The following is a 24,938-nucleotide window of genomic DNA, read 5'->3' as shown; positions in this document are numbered from 1 at the left end:
ATATTGATTAATATTTTGAACATATTTTATTTATTGCAATTTTCAAGCATCGGTACCGGAATCGGTTGGTATCCGTGAGACTATCGGCTCAGCCCTATTTATTACCTTTCCATTTCTCCTTATTACAGCCTTAATTTCGTGAGTCCTCTCGTTTCGACCAGCGAGCTCACCGAGGTCGAATATAATTGTCTCATCAAATGTATTGCGTGATTTTTGCCGCCTTGGTAAGGTAGCCAGGACAAACGCGCCGATCCAGAAGTTCGACCTTCTTACACTCTGAGAGCGCGAGAAGATTAGCTGCAGAGCTGGTGTGTCGCAGAAGCACAAAGCAGACGTAGTGGGTTCTTGGTGGTGAACGAAACAGAACATATACCACGAAGCAAATTGCATTTGACCGTGCAATGTGATTGTGTAGTTGTACATAAAGCGGTTCTGCTCAGTTGTTGATCAGATGGGTTCCGGAAATGATACCAAGCTTTCTTGAACTATCATCACTCTTGATTTGAAACGGATTATCGACCAGGTGAGTTCTAGAAAAAAGTTTCCGATTTTCCTAGACTTAAATTCGCCTCATCTTCGAACAAATTATGGAAGAGACAAATTCTGGAGAAGATTGCAAACTTTTTTGAGCAACAATCATCCTCTACTTCAAGCAGACTTTCGACCAGGTGAGTTCTAAAAAATGATTCTGAACTTTCTAGTTGATTTAACTTCAAACAATTATCGAACAGACGATTTCTGGAATAGATTCCAAAGTTTCTCGTATTATCGTAACACTCAACTTCAAGCGCACTATCGTAAGGTGAGTTCTAGAAAAGATTTTGAGTTATACAATTGATTTCACCTCATCTTCTAACAATTATCGAACACACGAATTCTGATGAAGATTCCAAAGCCTCTTGATCTACCATCATTCTCTACTGCAAGCGGATTATCGACCAGGTGAGTTCTAGAAAACATTCTGAACTTTCTAAGAGTTGACATCGCCTTATCTTCAAATGGCTATCGAACAGACGAGTACTGGGAAAAAATAAGACTAGAGGTGCCGTCATTCTCGTCTATAAAAGGGTTACGGACCAGGTCGGTTCTGCAAATCATTTCTATGTTTTCTTTTCTGGAGCTACCGTCAATCTCCTTTTCAGACTATTGATGAACTTTATCGACTTCTACCGCGATGAGAAATATAATTGTTGACTATAGAATTTAGAATGGGCGTATATATAGTTCACGTAAGTAGGGGCAGTGATGTGCCGTAGACTATAAGTTTACGTCTACATGCGTTGTCTACACGTAATCTACGCGTAGATTACATTGGTGTGTAGTTTACATAGACTACGTAGACAATCTAAAGTGCATTAAAATTAATTTTCAAGGGTTTCATGAAAGGATAGTGACATTTTCAACTATAATGGTTCCTAACGAAATCAAAAGAACCCTATTTACAACAAAAATTCTCGTCTCTTCTATTATCAACTATGGAGGAAGATAAATAGTATGCAAAAACAACAACAGATGGCAGTCGTGAGCCAAGAATGGTCTTTTACCATAAAACAGTAGAATATTTCCTATATTAGGTTTATTCCTAGGAAAAAATATTCGAATTTGGAAGAAAGAGTATGAAAACTACTTCTGACACATCAGCAACTGATTTGCAGTATCATTTTCTTTTAATTCCACGGCGCCCTTTGCTAAGTTATCACATTTCGCCATGTTGTTTACATAGATTACGTAATCTACGTGTATAAAGTAGTCTACGTGTAGAATGTAGACTATCGTTGTTTACGCGTAGATGCACATCACTGAGTAGGGGGTTCAACTTTTGGTATGATTAGGCTTGCTATATTTCATGAGTGAAAATCCAGGACCCTGCTTATCGAAAGCTTGTTGAGAAGCGGGAGGCGGGGGACTAGTGCCGACAAAATTATGTGTTTGTACAACGTAATTATTGTGTACAGTCCCATTACACCAGTCTGCATGGATTTGGATGTCTCGCACATGATTTTTGTCTCTGAATAATTTCACCATGTTGATTCCAAAAAAGAAATCAATTTTTATCCATCATGTCCAGCTTTTCAGGAAACAGCAATATATTAACTGCCTTAATTTCGCAATAATATGTGTAGTTTCATCATTTCCCCCAATAGATGGCTCTGCTTAGCTGGTGGTAAAATATTGCTTTTCTACAATACAAATTCTCCAATTTTGAACTAACAATTCATATTAAATGGTAAGCGTTTATTCCACCTTCTATCTTCACAAGACACACGAGATAATTATCATATTCTTTGCCGTCCTTAATAACAAACAGAAGTTCACTTCGCCCAGATGCAGTTACATCTCCAATAAAGACAAATCGGAAAGAAAATTTCCCATTCCGATCTAGACTTTGGGGAACTTTCGGGATTATTGAACATTTGGGAAATCTCAAATTGTCAAAAAATTAGAACTTGAGGAATGATTATTTCTTGAATGGACCGCGATGAGAAAGTTGAGAATTCAAAGGAAAGAAAGGGGTAAGGTTTGATTTGATTTTTGCTACTTAGCATCGCTTTTCTGCCACTTTTGACTAATCGCGACGATAAGAATGAGTGCGATATGATGAAATTGATGACGGGACATTCAAAAGAACACTCATACCCAGGCTGGGATTCGAGCCCGGGATCCCTGGCTCGTAGCGCGCTACGCTAAGAAAGGGTTAAGGGAACGAGATAAAGCATCCGTGATATTTGTTAAGATACCTTCACAGCAACAGCCAGGAGTGTAAAAATACAGTTTCAAATTAACAAAAACGGAAATAACGACAAGTTTAGGCATTTTTTTAAAAAAACTGTACATAATCTCTTCTACTTTTATCTTATTTAAAACCCTGTGGCGCATTAAAATGGGGTCGTGGGGGATCAGAACACACTAAAATACATTCCTCTCAACAATGTAGACATTATAACTAATTCTCCCTGTAATTTCGTATTAATAGAGGTAAAGGTGGTATTATGAGCCATTCATATATTATGAGCCCCCCCAATATCTGTTCATGGAGTGGCCTCAGCCTGGTGGCGATGATTTGAACTGCTAATTTAGTAACGCCTTTTGCCGCCAGAGAGTTCTCGTTCAGTTGCAGCTGATAGTTTATGAGTGAACGTGTTCTTTTTGTTTTCTCGATCTGAAAAACTTTGAAAGGTAAGTGTTTTGCTTTTAATTGTAGTACTTATTCATTTAAACTCATCCTAGTGCATTATTGCATTGGATAAAGCATGTTTAGAAGATTGTATTTGTGTAGATACTATGTAATTTTGCAAGTAACAAAGATTCGTTATGCGTGTTTCAATTCCAATATGGCGAGGGTTGTAAAATGAGCCCCCATCGTGCTTGGTATATGAGCCCCCAAATTTTAAGGGGCTCATATTATATACACTACAGGAGTGTTTTCAACTTTGTCTTTTCACATGCCACGAAAAGTGCTATGTCCAAAAAACAAGACCAAAAGAAAAAACTGGAATACTGAAGATATGGTTAAGGCGATCAAGGCTGTTAGAAACAAAATATGTGATTGAAAAAGGCATCAAAAATGTTTCTTGTTCCAAGACCTACTCTTCAAAGACTTGTTTGAGTTGACAAACCACCGGAAGAAGCGGCTTTAACAAAATTAGGGAGAAAACCTATAATGGGCGAGGAGCTGGAAAGTGAATTAGTCGAGTATTTACTTATCATGGAAAGTAAATTCTATGGTCTTACCAGACAAGATGTTCGCAGAGTAGCTTACCAACTGTGTGAAAGAAATGGAATTAATCATCCATTCACAGAAGAGGGGTTAGCTGATAGAGCTTGGTTCGACCACTTCATGAATCGTCATAACAATGTTTTATCTCTTTTGAAACCTGCTGCGACATCGTTCTCAAGAGCAAATGGCTTTAACAAAGAGGCAGTCGACAATTTCTTTGATATCCTGGAAGCCGAGTACGCCAAACACAACTACCCGGCAGATAGAGTATTTAATGTCGACGAGACAGGAATATCAGTCGTTCAAAGCAGAATCCCTCGAATCATTGGGTTGAGAGGAAAAAGACAAGTGGGAGCTCTAAGTTCTGCTGAACGGGGCTCTCTCGTGACAGTAGTCTGCTGCATGAGTGCAGGGGGAACTTTTGTACCTCCTATCTTCATTTTTCCCAGGAAAAATATGCCTGAGCTTCGCATGAAAGGCGCTCCACCGGTGCAATTGGTAGATGTCATCCGTCCGGTTGGATACAAGCAAATATTTTCACAGACTGGCTAACGCACTTTATTGACAAAACTAAACCCTCAAAAAATGACCCTTCAAGATGGCCACAACTCCCACACCAAAAACATTGACATTGTGAATCTTGCTCGAGAAAATGGCATATCCATTGTAAGTTTGCCCCCACACACATCGCATAAACTGCAGCCTCTTGACAAAACATTTCTTGGCACTTTGAAACATCACTACAGTGAAAACATACGAAAATGGATGCTTCACAGTGAGAGACCTGTTGGACCCTATGATATTGCCGAACTATTGGGAAAGGCTTATTTGACTTGCCAGACCGGATCCATTGCTGTGAATGGGTTTCAGGTTACAGGATTATATCCGTGTAACCGGAATGTTTTTTCTGCTGTGGACTTTGCACCTTCCTCTCAAGAGGTACTGGATTTGGAAACCCTGCGAAAAGGCAAAGGGAAAATACCTAAATCCTCCAACAATGCAGTAAGAGGACAAAACACAGGTACCGAAACTCCACAAGAAGATAATCAAAATGCATCTGCGACGAAAAGTGTAGAATCAAACGGCGCTGGAACTGCAAGTTCACCAGTTTTGGAGAATGTGCAAGTAACAAGATTCCAACCAGCTGCTGAAGATTTGGCATGGGAAGGGCCTTCCGGTCTGTGTAAAGATAAGGAGAAGAAGATTCCCGGACACACTGTGTCTCCAAAAGATATCTGGCCTGTTCCCGAACCAAAGAGGAAAGTGACTAACAAAGGTCCTAAACCCTCCAAGGCAGCTTTGATTACATCGTCTCCGTACAAAGATGCTCTGTTGGCTACTGGAGAAAAAAGAAAGAAGTCAGACTCAGCTGAAGGGAAGAGACAACTGAAGGATAAAAATAAAAGAGAAGATCAACAGCCTACTGAAGAAACAGAACCTAAAACAAAGCATGGAGTGAAACCGAAGCTTCATCAAGATTCAGATAAGGAATACTGTGAATCAGATATCGATTCTGGGGAATCTGTCTTAGAAACACCAATCGGAATGGAATATCCCGGTGATGAAGAAGCAGTTTGTCTGTTCTGCGAGGGTCTATTTTCGGATGATAACCGAGGAGAACTGTGGGTGCAATGTCTCATCTGTGAAATGTGGGCACACAACGACTGCGCTGGATGCGAGAAGGATATTTACATTTGCGACTTTTGTAAATAGACATTACAAAAAAACAAAATAAAACTTTTTAAATGGTTTCTTAATGACCCTTTCCATTGGTTTTGTAATGATTTTTTCAATGATTTTGTTAAGAACTCTTTTATGATATTTCACATCATAATATTTTTTAAGGTTTTGTAATGAATAAAATGTTGTTTGTATGATTTAATTTGTCATATACTTTTCTAAACCAGTTATTCTATTATTTTTTCCTAGGGGCTCATATTACCAGCACAAAACTTTTTTTTCCACAAAATGACTTGTTTTGTATTTTATTATTTTTCATATCCTTAAAGTTTCTCAAATTGGTTTATATTTTAACAATAGTTGTATGAAATGTTGTAGTTAAAGTTATCATAAGAATCTGAACAAAAAAGTTAAAAATCAAATTTTAAAAAATACAAAACAAAATGGGGGCTCATAATACCACCTTTACCTCTACTAATTGACAGCAATTATACCGTTAAAAATTCCTACGTTTATGTTGGGAGCCTTCCAGATGCATTATCTTTTACGACCTGGGTTAAAACCATTTGCAACCTTCCACGTTCTGTTGTTACGTGAATGACATTGTAGTTCGTATTTGGTTTATCAGAAGAGAAGCCTCAATAAATTCCTTTATCTCTGATCTGTCTAATCTTTTGGTCTTTCAGACACGTCTTACGTCATTTCCTGTTTGTTTTTTTAACACACGCGTAAACAGAAACCCCCACACGGGGCTGTTTTTATAAGAATTCAACTGATTGTTTCTTATGAACGAATTGCGTAGTTTATTTGACCTACATCACCCGTGTTGGACAAGGAGTATGGTTAGTAAAGTTTTGCAATGAAGTGACAAGCCACGTGTCAACTGAGGATATATATCACCAATCGAATGCATGGTCATGCTGAGTGCGAGTGGTATGGGCTTGTTTGAATTCTTGTTTAAAGTCCACTTTATGCACAGATAGGATAATCAAAACTGGAATCCGAACCAGTGTTCAATGTGCCTCCACCGAGTATCTAACCCGAAATCTGTTTGATTACAAGGCGATGCCATCAGGGAGGTCCTGGTGAGGGTGTTGCCCTCAAGTTAAAAAAAAAAAAAAAACACCTTCATACATCCTGGAAAGATACTAGATTGACAATGAGAGAAGGAAAACATGATCAAACATGTTCTTTTGATAAAACTGCTGAACGTTGCTGTGCTCTAGTTAAATTTTCAAAATGTATCCATTATAAACATTCCTTTGGCAAGCCAGCAAGACAAACACACATACACACAGAGAGAGATGGTCCTAGCTGGTGTGGGTCCTGGGGCAAGTAGTCATCTTGGCTAAGACATTCAGATTAATTCAAGAAGCTTATCGAAGCCGAAGATCAAGAGTCTACAAAAGCCGAAAAGCAGTAAATGCAACGACTTTGGAAGCAAATGCAACATAACATGACTTTGGAAGCAGCGGCTGCTCCATCGACTTCAACTTCATTTCCTTGTGCATCTCCGGAAAATATTCTTGCTTTTCTTAAAGAAGTGGCACACGAAAATTTGGCGACAACAAGGAAAAAGAACAAGCTTTCATCCTTATGTCCTCTCCATATAAGAATGATCTGGAGACTTGAGTTGCCAGCAGTGGCGGAGCATGGACATTTCGGGTGGGAACGCTAAGTCCGAGGGAAGGGTCGGCCCTTTCTTGCTTAATAATTTACTTATGGTATTAGTCGCCACAGGTATTGTTTATTTGCCTCAAGTCAGCTGGGTTTTCAATAAAACATCATACATGCATGTTTTAACTAGAAAACTAGATGCCTCACTATGGCACAAATGTTTTGAACTCTGGTGTTTTATACCTTTTTTTTTATATCTTTCTGCATGACGCAAGTCATTAAAAACCTACCTGAATCACAAGCGCCTCTGCACAACAGCAGACGTCATTGTTGTGGATGATCCAACTACTGATTGATTTGGTTTATTTTACTTCGCTTTTCTATCACTTTTGGTTAATTGCGAATATAAATATGAGTGATGATATTGATGAAGGGACACTGACAAAGAACACTCGTGCTCACGCTGGGATTCGAACCAGAGACCTCTGTCGTCTTGGCGCACTGTGAAAAGAACTCTGACACGGAGGTGGGTGGATGATCCAAATATCGTACACTCTACTGACGTAACAGTGCCGATTAGTAATTCAGACCACTGTTTATTACATCTTGAGAATGCTAATCAACATTTTAGAATAATTTTGTCCAGAGACAATTCGATGTTAAGTTTTCATATGAATGTTAAACATTTTCATTGACACAATATTAAGCAGTTAGGTAATAACGAAAAAATAATAACAATAAAAAAAATAATAGTTTTGCGGGTTAAGTTGTAGAGCAGCCACAGGCTGAATTTCTACCACGAGGACTTCACCAACTTATTTGACAAAAACTGTGATGATCTTTTAGTTTCTAATGCACATCGCTGTTCGTGCGATAATTATACAATGCAGTGGCCATTAAGAAGCGGTATATTTGAGATTGGTAAAGTTACGTCAGTCAATATTGCGTATTGTAGCATCACATAGCACGAGTTGCATGAGCGCGAAGAACCAGGTAGGAATTCTACCGCTGTCGTCTGCTTCAGAAGGCAGGAAGGGTCACATGAACCAATCACGATAGACCTCTGATGTTCCGTACGCTGGCGTATGAGGGAGCATTTACGCGCGTGCTGTACCCTCGAAGCTTTCCCTCCAGAAAGCCAGCAAGGAATATAGAGTCTTTTACGCCGAATGCTCGGCGTCCGGCCAGGAAAGGCATTGAAAAAAGATGCTAGAACGAGTGTTGAGAGTGGAACGTTGCAAGCGGATCTCGAAAAATAGCTATTATAATGCCAAGAAGGTCAAACATATATGAAATTAGTCACGTTTTACTTTATATTCACAGCATTTACGCATTTTTGAAATTTTAAATCTGGGAACGCCGGGCGTACGGGCGTACTATAACGCTACGCCACTGGTTGCCAGTTCGCAAGCAAAAAGAGAAGCAAACATTACGGCAAGGAGGAGGCCCATTACTATGAACAAGAGTACTACAAGTTCAATAACTAAATTCACACAGAGTTACCAGGTGAGTATGAAAAAGTAATGTGGAAGACCTCTACTGCAAATACTTTACTCTAACTCCATAGAAGGATGGGTATCCTGCGCAAGCTGCCCACAACTCATGCACTGGAATTGATACCGATGATGAAACAATCTTAGCCTGTGAAATTTGCGCACAATAAAAACTTATTTTGGACGTGAGAAGGTTAATTATCACAAAATATCATATCCAGATAAATGTTCAATAATTATATTACATTTAAACTACTGAGAAAAGGGGGTCCATTGTGCCCCAGAAGCGGGGCAGAATGTGCCGATTTAAAGTTGTTAATTTTTTCCATTTTTTCTTTGTGTGTGTAATATTTATTTCTTTATATCGCTCAATGTGTTTTGTCAAATATATTATTTTTTACCATGTGTTTTGTCAAGTATATTCGTTTATACCACGCGTTTTGTCAAGGATATTCTCTTTTACAACCTCTTCAATATTAAGTGTTCCCTTCTGCCCAAGGTTTCCCTACCTATTATAGCAATAATAAACAGTACGATAATTGTTAAGCAGTTAATTTACATTTAATAGTCTCTCCCTAAGTGTGCTCCATCTGTATGTTTCTAAAATAGTAAATGCATATTTCTATATTTTCCTCCTGAAAATAGTTTCTTAATTATATTTGCAGAATTCGGAGATAGATGATGTCGACAGAATATGCCTGTGGTCTTGGAGCATGTAAGCCAACATGGATGCTGAGATTCGCCACAACAAAATGGTTCCTGGTGGTGTACGGTTTGCTGGGAACACTCCAGACAACGTGCTACATTTACTTCATAGCCACCTTGACAACTCTGGAGAAAAGATTCAGAATTCCAAGTACTTCCTCAGGTAAAAACAAATTGCTTTCCTTTGTTTAGTTCAGTCTTTGGAAGTAACGAGTTACCAGTAATCTGGTAATTTATCAAGTAATGAGTAACAGAATTAAAGTTTGTTTGCCAACAGAAAGAAATCAGATTATTTTGAAATCTTTACCTCATTTTATATTTAAACACATGATATTAATTATGGGCGTATAAGGGGTGTTGGAGGACACCCGAAAGTCAAGCTCACTTCCACGTAGTACACTGCGGTAAGTGCAAAGTTGAAGGGCAAGGAGGCTCTGACATCTGGATTTACGGCTAGTATAATCCTCTGTAGGGCTGTGTGTTGTCCTTACAAGTACCGAGCGCTCCTGTACAGCCCAGGCTTGTAGCTACAATTGATCTCCGGGGGGAGATCACGGTTTATCGGGGGGGCTTTGTAAACCAAGTCCAGTTTTCATAAGTTTAACAGTATTAAATTAAGGTGAATTTGGGGGGGGGGGGCATTGTTATTATAAAATTTGGAAATATCATGCAACTACTACAGTCTTTTCCTGACACCATCCCTTAATACACATTCTATGCTATTTTTTTGACAATGCAGGTATTTATATCATACAAGTAAAAATGTACAATATTCACTTCAATCATAGTGTCTACTGTACACCGGTTGAAACAATAAACTCCTCTTCGTTCCCAAAACTATGGATCTGTTGGCATTTGACGCAGCTGTGGAAGGAATGTGGATGATGACGTTAAGTCCCACATATTTGTCAAATGAGAGGCTGTAACAGGGGCAGGGAAGTTACAGATAAAGAAGCTTCTCTATGAAAGAACTTTCTAAAGTCTAGAGAATCTTCTAAACACTTGCCGGTACTTAGACTTCTGCTCACAAACAAGATGAACAAAACTACGCGTAATAGCTGCTGTTCATGTTCTGTGAATTTATCCCTTGTGAACTTGTAAACAAAATAATATACGCTGTTTATGATTTCACTCTTCACCTCAAAGAAATTAGAATACAATATAGTTTTTCCTAATGTCAAGGGGTCTGGCGCTGGCACCTACCTGGCTACGGCCCGTTACAGCCTCAGCTTTTAACTTAGGTAAGAAGATTTTCGTCCTTAGACACACATGCTGATTTTAGTTATGTGTAAGTGCTGATGCACTGAACAATTTTATTTCAATCGATCAATGAGAGTGAAGTTAATTATAATGTAATGAAAACTAATATTAATTACCTGACATGAAATGTTGTCAGATATCACTAAAGTACCGATATAATATTTACTGACACTGATAACCAATATAAATTTGTAAATCCTTGAAGAACCTGAATGGTTCATTGACTTAATAAATGTATGTTACCGGATGACTGCAATGTAAACATTTACTTAAAAAAAAAAAAAATAGTTTGTATTAAAAAAACTAATAAAATGGCAGAATATTGCACTAAATTATAAGATATTTATAGATATTTCAGATTGGTAAAATTCTCTGTAATTTTACCAATATGTCTATGTTGGCCAATAGTGATAGAGTACCAATTAATCTGTCCCATTCCTAATATTAATTTTACATGCTCATTGGCATGGACCTAATATAGTGAAGCACACAACACAGAGACTCAGTTTGAATGTCTGCCTGTAGATTTGCCATTCCATTTTTTTTTACTTCCATGGGATTTTCTTTTGTCAAAAACATATTTGTTGACCAGTGACAGAAGGCAGAAAGGGACAGTCACATTTAATATAGCACTAAATACCATACATAAAGTATATACTGGGGCTAAAAGAGGACTTACATTAGTTTTCTTGTTTGCTTGGGGTGGTGAGGATGGGGTAGATGGTTTCACAGGAGGGTGTTCACCACCTCTCTTCCTCTGGCACCATGCCAGTCATTGCCCAATTTATTATTATTATAAAGTAAAAGACTGTTGAGAGAGACTAATTTCTATCTAGTTGCACGATAATTAACATTTTGCATTCTGCTGCATTTGCATTTTTGTATCTTTCAGGAATTGTGATGAGTGGAAACGAGATTAGCCAGATTCTTTTGTCCCTGATACTCACATATTATGGTGGGCGAGGAAACAGACCATTGTGGATAGCTTGGGGAGTGGCAGCAGCTGCCATATCCTGCTTTATCCTGGCAATGCCTCACTTTATATATGGGCCAGGACAAGATGCTATTGATCTGACAAGGGAGAACGGAAACTTTCTGGTACTTAATTCCACTCTGCAAGATACAGGTACTTAATGCTACAACAAGTTCAATTTCTTTCTTGTCTATTGTTGGAAGCTTGATTATTTATTTATACAATACTAAAAAAAAAAAAAAAAATTGTTGCATATTGTGAAAACATTGTATGGACCCACCGTGCACTTATCATCACCTAGTTTCTTCAGGAGTACAGAATCCAACACATGCTATGGCTAGCTTATTTCCAAACTCAACTGCATCAAAAATGAATTGACACTTCTGAAGAGAGCTACTGTCGTCGTCCCAACACACCACAGACCCTCCGATAGCTCACTGAGGCTGCCGTACAGTTATGGGCCGTATTCCTCAGGATACACCGGACAACCTGGTGTGAAGCATGCCATGTCATGTAGAGCAATGCATACGTGCTCAGAGGAGACCATTGGTTCCTGAAAACCAAGAACCAGGGCATCGGTGATGGCTATTGCGACTGCTGACACTCATTTTACACCTTGGTTCTCTTGGTTCGTTTTGTAACAGTGTTACTGTGTACGAGGGTCACTATTTATATTTTGAGCCTAACAATGAAAAAACAGGAATTTGGCATTGAAAATTTTTTGTTTTTCGAAGTATTCTCCTTTATGGTCAATACACTTTTGCATTCGTTCGAACCATTTGTCAAAGCAGTTTTTCCAATCTTCTTGAGACACCTCCATAATATGGTTTTTGAACGCATCAACGGCGTCTTCCACCGACGAAAATCGTTGTCCACGCAATTTATTCTTGACATTCGGGAACAAGAAGAAGTCTTTGGGTGCCAAATCAGGACTGTACGGCGAATGACCCATCAATTCGATTTTTTGACTGTTCATAAAGTCGGTTGTTAGACGAGATGTGTGACAGCTGGCATTGTCTTGATGAAGAATGATCCGAGGGCGTTAGTTTGTTTTCCGTATTTGACCGAAGACCTCTGGCAAACAAATTGTTGTGTACCATTCAGAGTTGACCGTTCTACGTTCCTCTAAAGGCACAGTTGCCACATGACCAGTTTTCCCGAAAAAACAGGCGACCATTTGTTTCGATGTGCTTCGAGCGCGAACAACTTTTGTTGGATTGGGTTCATCTTGAAACACCCATACAGTCGACTGCTGTTTACGTTCCGGCTCATATGCATATATCCATGATTCGTCACCTGTTACAATCTTATATACGTCTTTTGAAGCACCACGATTGTATTTATTGAGCATTTGTTTGCACCAATTGACGCGAGCGTCTTTTTGAGTTCTTGTCAAATTGTGTGGGATCCAACGAGAACATACCTTTCTCACAGCTAAATGATCATGTAATATTTTATATATGCTGGTGGAACTAATGCCTATGGTTGCCTCAATCTCACAGTATGTCACACGACGTATTAGGTTTTGCACAGCATCAATGTTTTCTTGAACAACAACTGATTTTGGACGACCTTCGCGAATCTCGTCGGTGAGCGAATGGCGGCCACGATTAAATTCGTTATACCAGCGTTTCACAGTGGCAAAGGATGGGGCTTCATCGCCAAATGTGGAAGTAAGTTGATCGATGCACTCTTGTCTTGATAATCCACGTCGAAAATCGTAAAAAAATCATCGCACGAAAATGTTCACGAGTTAATTCCATTTTATTGTTGTCGCGCAATCTCCAAGGCAACATAAACAACACAAATGAAGCTATTGACAAAACATTTGAAGTACGTTATGGTCAATAATGCCAGACGATTCCGTGCAAACGTCAAATCGTGCCTAACTTCAATCAGTGTTGCCAAGGCTCAAAATATAAATAGTGACCCTCGTACTTTATTCCTCTCGTTTACTGTCAAATAAAAAGAAAAATGCTTTCTGTCTCATTTCCTGGCAATCCCATTCCCTTCTGTAAATATCATATGCAACAATTTTTGGAGCACTGTACAGCGTGTCCACAATGAGACTCCAACATTTTGAAAGTCTATAACTTTTTCATTTTAAATTGTACAGCTGTGATTCCGGAAGCAGCAGAAGCAGAAACTAAAAAAGTTTATGTGGTAACGTTTTAGTGCATGCAATAGCCGTAGCCGTAGCCATTTTCAAAGAATCGAGTGCTGCAGCGCCACTACAGCTATTGCGCACTAAAACGTTACCACATAAACTTTTTGAGTTTCTGCTTCTGCTTCTTCCGGAATCACAGCTGTACAATTTAAAATGAAAAAGTTATAGACTTTCAAAATGTTGGAGTCTCATTGTGGACACGCTGTATTTTGCAAATGTGATAACATGTTTATATATGTATGCAAACAATAGATCCTCATCATTTTTCATGAACATAAAATTGAAAATGTATATGGAGGGGATAATACATGATTCTATTAGCTTTTACTTTGGCACACATGGATGTACTACAGAAAAATTTATGTGAAAAATGCAAGCTCAATTAGAAATCAAACCCTTGTCTGTGGCAAACCATGCAACTGAGTTACTGAGCCAATGTTGATTTTGCTTGAGGAAGATTTCTACAAATTTCTCCACATTTGCACTTAATGGGTGGAAAATATCACATATGTACTTCTGTTCATGGCATATGTGGAGGGATCACACCTCCTCTGTTTCAGAATCCCTAATAAAAGAATCTAATGTAGGTACACATTCAAAATGTACAGCGGACTACTAAAAAAAAAAAAAGTCAACCCTTTCCCTCATGATCAAATACTCTTTATGAAAATTCTGAGCAGCAGATTGGTCCCTTAATTTGCCGCCCCATTCTATTGTAATAAAATTTCCAAATCTCTCTTAATCATTTTGTAACAAAACAATTCTTAGAAATACTATGAGGGAAACAGAATTCTATTTTATAAACCTTAGCTGTGGCTGAATATACTGTTTTGTTGAAGTCTAGAGAATAAATAGCTGGACCTCCCTGATGGCGCAGCGGTAGAGTCATCGCCTTGTATTCAAGGGGTCCTGGGTTCGATACCCGGTGAAGGCACATAGTGGTTCGGATCCCACTTTAAACTGTATGTCCAGTCCCAATTAGCCTTACTGTGCATAAAGTGGACTTAAAACACCAACTCAATCAATAAATAGCTATGTTAAGGTGAGGTGTGACAATTTCGCACCAGGCATGCATTTATTTAAATATCGTCAGAATGGCCACTGCTACTAAAGAAAATCCACGCATAATTTGAGAGTATGAATTTCTCCCCATGTTCAAATTCAAATTCTTTATTCTTTATTTGCGTGGGCGAGGTTCAGCCTGAGGCTGATTTTAAAGTTGATTATTAAGCTAACAGTTGGGCTGAAAAGTTCGTAGGCTAACATAGTAAAAAATATTTTTTTGACAAAATTCGATTTTATTATTCAATATAGTTGCCTTCGAGGGCGATACAACGGTTATAGCGGTCATACAATTTTTCAATGCCATTTTTATAGTACGATTTCTCTTTAGCCTCAAAATAGGCCTCAGTTTCGGCGATTACCTCTTCATCAGTGCTAAATTTCTTTCCAGCGAGCATTCTTTTAAGGTCTGCAAACAGGAAAAAGTCACTGGGGGCCAGATCTGGAGAATATGGTGGATGGGGAAGCAATTTTATTACGGTTGAATATCGCTAAACATTGATACGAATCATCAAAACGCTGTTGCTTTTGATCGATTGTGAGCACGCGCGGCACCCATTTTGCACACAGCTTTCGCATGTTCAAATATTCATGCACAATATGTCCAACACGTTCCTTTGATATTTTTAAAGTCTCAGCTATCTCGATCAACTTCACTTTACGATCATTTAAAATTATTTTGTGGACTTTTTTGATGTTTTTGTTGGTAACAGCCTCTTTGGAGCGTCCACTGCGTGCATCGTCTTCGATGCTCATTTCGCCTCGTTTAAATTTAGCAAACCACTTCTCAACGGTTGATTTTCCTGGTGCAGAGTCCGAATAATGTTTATCAAGCCAAGCCTTGGCTTCAACAGTATTTTTTTTCGCCAAAAAGCAATGCTTTATTAACACACGAAATTCTTTTTTATCCATTTTTTCACAATAACAAAAGCTGCTTCACTCACAATGCTATATCTCACGAACTAATTATCCGGCAGCTGTGAAATTTATACACGTATCTTTTGAAGGTTAGTACTAAGTAAAAATCACATGGATTTAATTCTAGTAACGCCATCTATGAGTCAGCCTACAAACTTTTCAGCCCAACTGTTAGATACTGTGTTTGAAAAATATTATGAATAAGTATTTACAGAATCCCATGTATTCCTTACGGAGAGACAACTTCATATTCAAGTTATGGCTAAACAATTGGGAGTTTCGACTCTTTCCAGTGCAAATATCATCTTCAATTGATCCTCTACCTGATCATATGTTTTTCTCCGCCATCGGAAGTTTGATATCCCCAAGAAAATGAATAAAAGAATTCTGCCATAAGCGTAATGCATTTCTCCTTGCCTCCTACAGCCATCCTGGCAGTGTTGCCAAACCAGATGTGCATAAAAGAGCTAAATTTCAACTTAAATTGAGCTAAAGTTGACTATCAAGAAGCTAGATTTACGAAGGCTGGATAAAATAACTACCATGGTAATTTTAGTTGTCAAGGGGATGGGAGGGGAGGTAACTTTAAAGTTATGACAACCTATTCTTAGTTTTCACTGTGTAGATCTGATGGGATCACCATCTCAATAATTCACCGATGGTTGTATGAATCGAAAATAAGGGATTACCGGATAACAATATTGTCATCTTCACCTCAGCCAAGGTGCTATATAAAAGTAGCTGGGGAGGTAAGAGGTGGTGGGACGACGCAGTGAATATAATAATATCACATCACGTGCAAAATTTATAGGCACGACAAAAGTTGGTCTATGTGGGCCGGAGCTAGTGATGGCTTCATAGTGGGGCAGGGGGCGGGTGCCACAGTTCACAGCCAAACGAGTGCATGAAAGAGCCAGATCTGGCTCCAAAAGATCTAAGCTGGCAACAGTGCTCCCAGCTGCCTCAGAGAGAAGGACCTAGGGGAAATTGTCACTCTCCCCCTTAAGTCTTGAACAATATTTTATGATGGGCACATCACTATGAGTTCTCCTACCAGTGACATGTGATAATAGCACATGATCTGCTCATTTCAGACATGTTCACTAACTTGTACTTAAATGCCTATCATAGAGTATTGATTGGGACAGTGCTTAAGTGGTTTCAGTCAATAGCTGACGCCAACCACTAATGAATAGAGACAACTACTACTACTACTATCAACAATAAATTCATTTTAAGATAACAATGGTATTATTATTTTTGCATCCAAATTAAATATATAAACACTAGGTCTGTGACGTCTGCCATTTCAAGAAATTAGGTTCCCACTTACTTCTTAAACAAATAGCACTTATCAAAATATGTTATTTTTCTAAGTTTCCGGAAATACTGAATAATCGTAACTAGTAAATAAGCGAATTCTAGCTGGAAATATTTTACTTCCATTTATAGATTATCAAGAATTGAGATAAATAAAATTATGTAGGAACAATTACATACTTTTATCACAGTAAACAATTGGGAATAGCAAACTGACACCAATATGAAAGAATTCTTCCATAGTAGCTTATCTTCCTGCTTCTGGGAAATTCAGCCCTCTTCGCTTTGGGCATTGTGAACAATCATACGAAAGATTAAACATGTGACAAACCTGGTGCCTGGAGCCTACTGACTGCCCACCGACAGACAAATTCAGTCCAAGAACTTTTTCTTTTCCTCTTCATCTATTGTTACCAAGAATTAACGTAACAAATAATTGACTTTTGTACAGTGTATTAAATAAATAAAGTGGATGCCCAATGTTGCAGCAGGAACTGATTTGCCATAACAGAGTTCCAGCTCACTTTAAGCTCTGGTTGAGGACTTACTGTAGTTGCAGATTTTTAAAGATTTCAATGAAACCAGTGTTCCACAAGAATAGTGTCAAGAATCAGTTATATAGTTAGCTGGGGAGAAAGAACTAGTGTGGGTATTTTCACTGTATTTATGAATGAATCTTGTTCTAAATTCGTTAGTAGAAATGATTCAATAAACAGGGAACAAGTCAATGATACAAAGAGTGGTTTTAGAGCATAGTCAGATTTTCACAAAACGTGTTTTCATCATGTGCTCTTTAATCTGTAGATAAAACTTTATTTCAAAAGGAAAAAAATGATGACTTTCATATCTAACTATGAAAGATAAGTCTTATCATCTCATATTTTTAAAGAATTCTTACCTACTTGGGCAGATAAGGGTCATAATTACTGATATAACAGAGTTGAGTGTGCTCAAAAATAAATATATACAGAACATTGATTGGGTATTTACTCTAAAGGCAACAAAAATTTGAATAATTCCTGGACTTCGAGGAGAAAATTTGGACTTTTCAAGGTCACTGTTGCATAGGGGGAGGGGGGTGCATCTGCTGGCATGGCATAAAGATTCCAAACTTTTTTTTTAAAAAAAGAGAGTAATAAAATTTACCTCATGCCTTGCATTAGGATTTACAATAATGACTTCAATAATACACTGATATGATTTATCATTATGTTCATTACATAAGACAATATCTGCAACACCTGACATGTTCCTTGAGCTGCTTGTCAATAGCAAAAGGCATTTTAAAAGCAAGTGATATCAAGTCTTCATTTTATTTACTCACAAATAGACAAAAGTGTATGAAGTGTACAAATGTCTTTGTTTAGAAGTTTTCTTTTCCATCGGTGATAAACAGTTATAACCAGGGCCCGGAACTTTATAGTCATATAAAACTGCAAAATAAGGATGTAATTGTGTCATAAAAATTGAAAAATATATCACGAAAAATTAAAAATATGTCAGAAAATTTATCAGTAAAGCCAAAAATTTGCACAACAGTACTTTCGAATTTCTCCTTACATGGGAAGTCAGTATCTTCCAGGGAAGATCAAGTAGGGTGTAGGTGGGGTATAAAATTAAGTCAGAATCCCTTTAACTGAAGAATGTAGTTGAAAAATACTGAAAATATCATGAGGTTCACTGCAATTATCCTAAGTTTCATTTTCTATTATGTCAGATTTACACCATTGTGGAAACTTAAGGATGATTGGCAGCTTGCTACAGCTCTGGTAAATCTGGGCAATCAATACAGAAACACAACTCTTTTAGGAAGATTTTGATGTTTCGCTATATCTAACTGCTGAAATACTGAAGATCTCTTCGAATATCTTACCTTGCTTTCACACAACTTGCAAAACAGAATCATGTTGTCTGTAGAGAACACATCACTCCCAAAGTCTGTAACATAGCCCCTCAGTCTCACAGCAACAGATTCCTTTACAGGAGGCATTCTATTCACTCACACCGCTACATTGATACGTGCCTGACAAACGACAACCAAGGTAATCACAACCGTTGGGCCAATGTCAGTTTTTACATGGGAAAGGTTGGCAAATTGATGATGGTCTTATGTTGGGCCAACAGTGGTTCCCAACATTTGCCCAACCATGGAAAAGCGAGTCAAAATCAGTTTTAAAAACAACTTTTTCGTGCTAAGATAACTTTCAGGAGTATGATGGAAATTCTAGTGTAAAGTAAATGACGTGTAATAGTGTTTCTCTTCGAATATTTCAGTCACAACACATACTGGAAATCTAATATATTTTTAATGAAAGTAGAAGCTATTATTAACTTGCAGTCACTCACCAGTCCTTTGTCAGCTTCCATGGATGAAATTGCTTATTGATTGTCTTTTTAGCTGTAGTAGAACAAGAACATTCTTACAGGTATTCTTATGAAGGTGATTACACAATGTTATGTGCAGACTAAATTCCACGAAAGGTGGAAAGTTAAGTAAATTCTACGAAGTTTTTGTGCTACCACTTGAAGGTACAGTGCCTTGAAAAGAATGATACTATGTGACTGAGAAAGTGCTGTGTATTTTATTATTTATTTTCATAAATAATTTGTACTCTTGTTTACATTTGGCCTCACAATAAATTATGTCTATATCAGAACACAAAAAAAAAAGTGCTCCCCTGTGCATAGCACTACGCCATGAACTACTATCAGAACACAAACCTATCCATTCTTTAGTTTTCAGTATGTTGGGCCAACGTAAAACCATACATTGGCCAATGTAAAAATCACATGTTGGACAACATAAAAATTACACATTGGCCAACGTAAAAATCACACGTTGGCACAATGTAAAAACCATGCGTTGGGTCAACGTAGGAATCACGGCCAAAATTACTGTTGGCCAACAGTATGTTTTTACGTTGGGCCAACCATTTTGTCATGCCCGCACAACAATGACAGAGAACATTTTTCCTCAATAACGTTCACATGGGTATCAATTGTCAGCAGGATAAAAAAAGGGGGGACTGTTATTATTCTGTGCTAGTTGGTAAGACGGCATTTGCTTTTAATTTCTTTGTTCGTAATTTCCTTATTCTGCCGTTTTCTTGATCTGCCATCAATAATATACACTATCTGTTGTACTAAAGGCACGAAGAAGAAATTATAAAATAACCGATTATATGCAAGACAATTAAGAAATTATTCAGAAATATGTCTTATCGTGAGAAAATTGAAGAAATATGTTGTAAAAATGCAAAATAGGTAAAATCTGTCAAAATATGCCTTATCAAGTTAGTCTATTTTGGCTGATTTTCGATATGTAAAGATCTCACCCCAGTATTCGATCTGATGCCAAATAAAAAAAAAATGTTATATCATAAACTCATGGGACTTAGTTATGACCTATGAATGTTTATGAACTGCTTACTACAATGCCATGCAGACTCAAAATTTTCAAGGCAGCGACAAAATTATGGGTGGAATTCACATGTAATTTCTGGTGTAAAAAGTCCTGTATAATTAATAAGAATTAGCAGCTCAGTTGGTAGAGCAATGGCACAGTAAGCCAAAGACCTGACTTCGAGTCCTATCCGAGCCTGCATTTTCTTGCTTAATTTTCTATGTAGTACATTTCCTGTATGTGGCAAACTATAAGGTAATAAACAGTGTAGTTCTATATTTAGTTGTTTTTTTAACAATAAAGTATTATGTTTGGTATTTCTAGAATTTCAAGAATCAGAAAACAACATATAATGTATTAAAACATTAAATTCATGTACTGTTCATAATTAATGTCATGAAACATATGTAGAATCTTCCTACTTGTCTTGCAGTAGTTCCAGAATTGACATCAATATGTAATGTAAACGTTGGGAACGGAAGCACAATCACAGTGCCTAAAAAACCATGTGATCTTGATGACAACTCAACGACTCCACTCCTCCTCATCTTCATATCACAATTTGTGCTTGGAATTGGGACCAGTCTTTATTACTGTTTGGGTCAAACATACATGGATGACAATACAAAGAAAACAAATACGCCGCAACTGCTAGGTATGTCAAGGAATTCAGATACGTTCAAATTTTACTAATACTAGACGATAAAGAGATTTTTATTCTTGTCAGATCTCTTTGGAAATATTTTCATTGGTGTGGTTAATAGCCATGGTTCATGTGGGTGTACTATTTTTTATGCATAGTCATATAGTTTATGTCAGCAAAGTAGTAATTAGTACATTTCTACATACGCCTCATGAGTCACAGGGAGGATCTCCAGCTGATACTTGTTTTTCTGCCAAGTTGCCTGTAGCATGTGTGGTGTGACTGTCCTAATGGCAACTGTAATCCTTTCACGAAGCTGTTTCATAGTTGTCACTTTGGTTGAATACACTGGACATCCTCCATGCAACTCGTGCATGTAGAGATGTACTAAATGTACTAATTACTACCTTGCTCACAAAAACTTTATGACTATGTATATTCATTCATGTATAATTCATTTGGATACATCAAAAAATGTGGAGTTACAGACAGTTGCCATTAGTGTGTTTCAATTCGGACACCATGTATTTTAATTTGGTTAACAGCATATACTTTAGTTAAAATATGAAAGCAATGACTCAAGTTGAAACTCAATATTTTAAAGTGTCTGTTTTTAACTTCTGAATGCTTGTTGTATCAAATTAAGATTTAGAAATACATGAAAATTTTATGTTCACTGCAAGTGCAACAACCCTATTTAATTTCCCCGACTTTTCGATAACATTTTTAGAAACACGTCAACTTCCTGGGTGTTTCCAGGTTGTCTGGAAAGTATAGGTCAGCAGGAAACCAGATTTAATATTTCTTTCATTTATATAATTACATTATTTAATTCACCTTTGAAGACCTTTGTTTCAATAAATTATTGATCACGTTGTTGGTATATTTTGGAGTTAATCAACAAACTATTGACAAAACTGTATTAAACTATAAAATAGCTTTCTTGATTAATAATACTATTACTGATTGAATTGTTACTTTAAGTCCACTTTATGCACAGAAAGACTAATTGGGAATGGACTTACAGTTTAAAGCGGGATCCGAACCACTGTGTCATGTGTCTCCACTGGGTATCGAACCCGGGAACCCTTGATTACAAGGTGATGACGTTACCACTATGCCATCAGGGAGGCCAATAATACTATTACTAAAATACAATAATTCCTGAGTAATTTAGTTCTAGTACTTCCTGTCTAATTGAAGATTCTGAGAAATCTTTAATATCACTTTCGTGTGTGGATATGTAACCTATAAACAGGGCTATACCGTTGGGATGTTTTCAATATTTGTCAATTCATTACAACACGGTCAGGCATTTTTTTTCTGCTAAAGAGCATGATGTTACTAATTCAAAACAAGACTAATATAAATTAGGCTCCAATATCTATTGAATGGGTAGATACATCAAAGAGTGCACAAGGTCATAAAAATTAATGGGAAATACATATTGTAAACAAACAAAAAAAATGGCATGCAGCCAACAGTGTGTAGCTGATCTTAATGCATGACTAATGAATTATTTCTCTCTTTTATTTTCTCATATTAATATGAATATTACGTCATTTAAAGAGTCAAAGCACACGGAAGTCTAAGGTTCATCATGACATGTGTGGATGTAAAAATCACAGTCAAAGGTACCAAGTTCAACAGCTGCCTAAAGTTTGTACATTAAGCTTATTAATAGAAATACGTCCCTAGATATTGAAATTGCCATTGGTCAATCATGAATAAAAGGTTTAATTGAACACATGAAAAAGTATACATGGTCGCGACTATCCTAGCCAAAAAAATTGCCTGAGGGTGTTATGCCTCTTCTATACATGTACTGCAACATTCTGTTAGCACTGATTATCTGGAGGCATGATAAGAGTAGCACTACCTTCAGAGGCATAGCCAGGACTTGGGGGGGAGGGGCAACCTTTGATAAAGCATGTTGGAAAGTTGTTAGGAGGGGAACAGTACTGAAATAAAAATGTATCTCTCAATGTGTACATCAAAAACGATTACTGTATTAATTCATTGACTTATTCATTTGGTTTATTTTATTTTATTTTTTGTCACTTTTGGTTAATTACAAAGATGGGGATGAGGATTCAAACTTTTCGCGAATAATGAAGATGTTGAACACGAGGTGCAACTGTGGCCGATACAGCAGCCCAAAGACTTTTATGCAGCAAGTTTCAGGGGGACTGACAATGGTTGATATGTTGTTTTAAGTCCACTTCACACAGTAAGGCTAATTGGAACTGGACCTACAGTTTAAAGTGGGATCTGAACCACTATGTGCCTCTACCGGGAATCGAAGCTGGGACCCCTTGATTACAAGGTGACGATACTACCACTGCACCACCAGGGAAGCCACAATGACTGAAAAAGTGATGGGATAAGTGTTATAGTGATTGAAGAATAAGTGCGAAAGATGATAGCTTACTGTAAAGTTACAGGTTATTTAAATAAGGCTAAAACCTTCTTTATGCACACAAATTATATAAATCAGGAACAACCACTTAAAACCATCTAAGCTACAGAGAACAAAACTGACTGACCAAAGAAATGTACAGGGAATTAATTATACCTTGTCCAATTAACTGGAAAACTCACAAAGAATTGCAATTTTATACATTCAGGTAGACACCAATGTAAAAAAACAGTTTCATTTTGCAACCACTAATTTTGAATACTGAACATAAATACTTTAATGAGATCTGTGATTATAAATCTAACATGTATCAATGGTTTCCATTTACGTTTCACTCAATTCCAGGTCTGACTTTAGCGCTGAGAATGTTTGGGCCTGCACTTGGATTTCAGTTTGCCTACTTTTGCCTAAGGCTCTACATTGATCCGACGCTCACACCTATGATTGATTACACAGATCCAAGATGGCTGGGAGCATGGTGGTTAGGTAAGTCTACATACATACACTATGCATACGCATTATGTATTAACTGTATTGCACATGGAACTTTTTGTGTTAAGAGGAAATTGTTATTATGAACTAATATACAGATAAACTGTGCAGCAATGGTGTCATGAGCACGAAAGTTGAAATGTTGACTTGTATTGAATTATTTTTGTGATTTTAAAAACAAGCATTACTAAAAAAATACACAACCATAAAAGTAAACAATTAGTAAAAATGTACATTTTGAAAATTTGTGCGTTTACTCACTAAATATATTCACAGTATAAAAAGTATAAAAAAATTACGTGAGTGAGTATAATAGTCGTAACACTCCTTGTAGTCGATAATTATAAAAGAACGGTGTACCCATACTAGCATACAGAATGAATGACTACTGTAGCGTACATATGTTACATCCCCTCCAATGAGGTAGTATGGGTACACCGTTCTTTTAGAATTATCTTTTAGCCTACATGGCACTTTTAACTTCACATAATTTCAAATTCTATATCCCAATACCCTTTTATACCTAATCCTGGATTTATTTTTACATATATGACTAAGTATTTTATATACTGAAAAGAAATACCTGAAGAAGCGAAGCGTAGCTTCGCGAAACGTCATCTGCAAGGAGTGTTACGACTATTATACTCACTCACGTAAGTTTTTTATACTTTCTATACTGTGAATTAGTAAAAAATGTTAAGAAATACAGTTTAGTTCTAATCAGGCTCTACTTTTACATCCAGCATTTGTTAGAAAAGTCCGGTATGTCACTAGGGAATACACAGTGTGTATATAGTACAGCCAGAAAGTGACTTTGTGCTGCAGGAGCGCTGCAATCGCGAGGATGTGCATGAGTTGTTTGACTCATTGGCAAGGCACAGACGTCAGTTGAAGGAGAGTAATGCAGACGCTTTGCATTGGGTTGTGATAATGTTCAAGAAAATCGAGATGCCTGCTGCATGTGAAGTGCAGTCTGTGATCCAACATCTGAATGCACGTAACGTATCGGCAGCTGAAATCCACCATCAGATTGGTGAGGTGTATAGGGAACAGATCACAAGTTCCTCA

General features: G+C 37.4%; 1 protein-coding gene across 2 annotated transcripts in view; it reads left to right on the top strand.

The window, feature by feature from the left end:
* The window catches only part of LOC145991234 (solute carrier organic anion transporter family member 74D-like), a 56,282-nt gene that overhangs the window by 8,662 nt on the left and 22,682 nt on the right, over window positions 1-24,938 (top strand). For both annotated transcript variants that reach the window (XM_083127194.1, XM_083127196.1), the window contains exons 2-5: window positions 9,174-9,376; window positions 11,366-11,599; window positions 20,750-20,971; window positions 23,724-23,864. In XM_083127194.1, coding sequence (XP_082983320.1) covers window positions 9,187-9,376; window positions 11,366-11,599; window positions 20,750-20,971; window positions 23,724-23,864 — 787 coding nt within the window. In that variant the 5' untranslated portion in view covers window positions 9,174-9,186. The remainder of the gene's footprint in view (window positions 1-9,173; window positions 9,377-11,365; window positions 11,600-20,749; window positions 20,972-23,723; window positions 23,865-24,938) is intronic.

Source organism: Lepisma saccharinum, chromosome 8 (assembly GCF_977018435.1).
Source record: "Lepisma saccharinum chromosome 8, izLepSacc3.1, whole genome shotgun sequence".
Lineage (NCBI taxonomy): Eukaryota > Metazoa > Arthropoda > Insecta > Zygentoma > Lepismatidae > Lepisma > Lepisma saccharinum.
The sequence above is the reverse complement of the archived record's forward strand: the minus strand, read 5'-3'. Positions and strand labels throughout refer to the sequence as shown.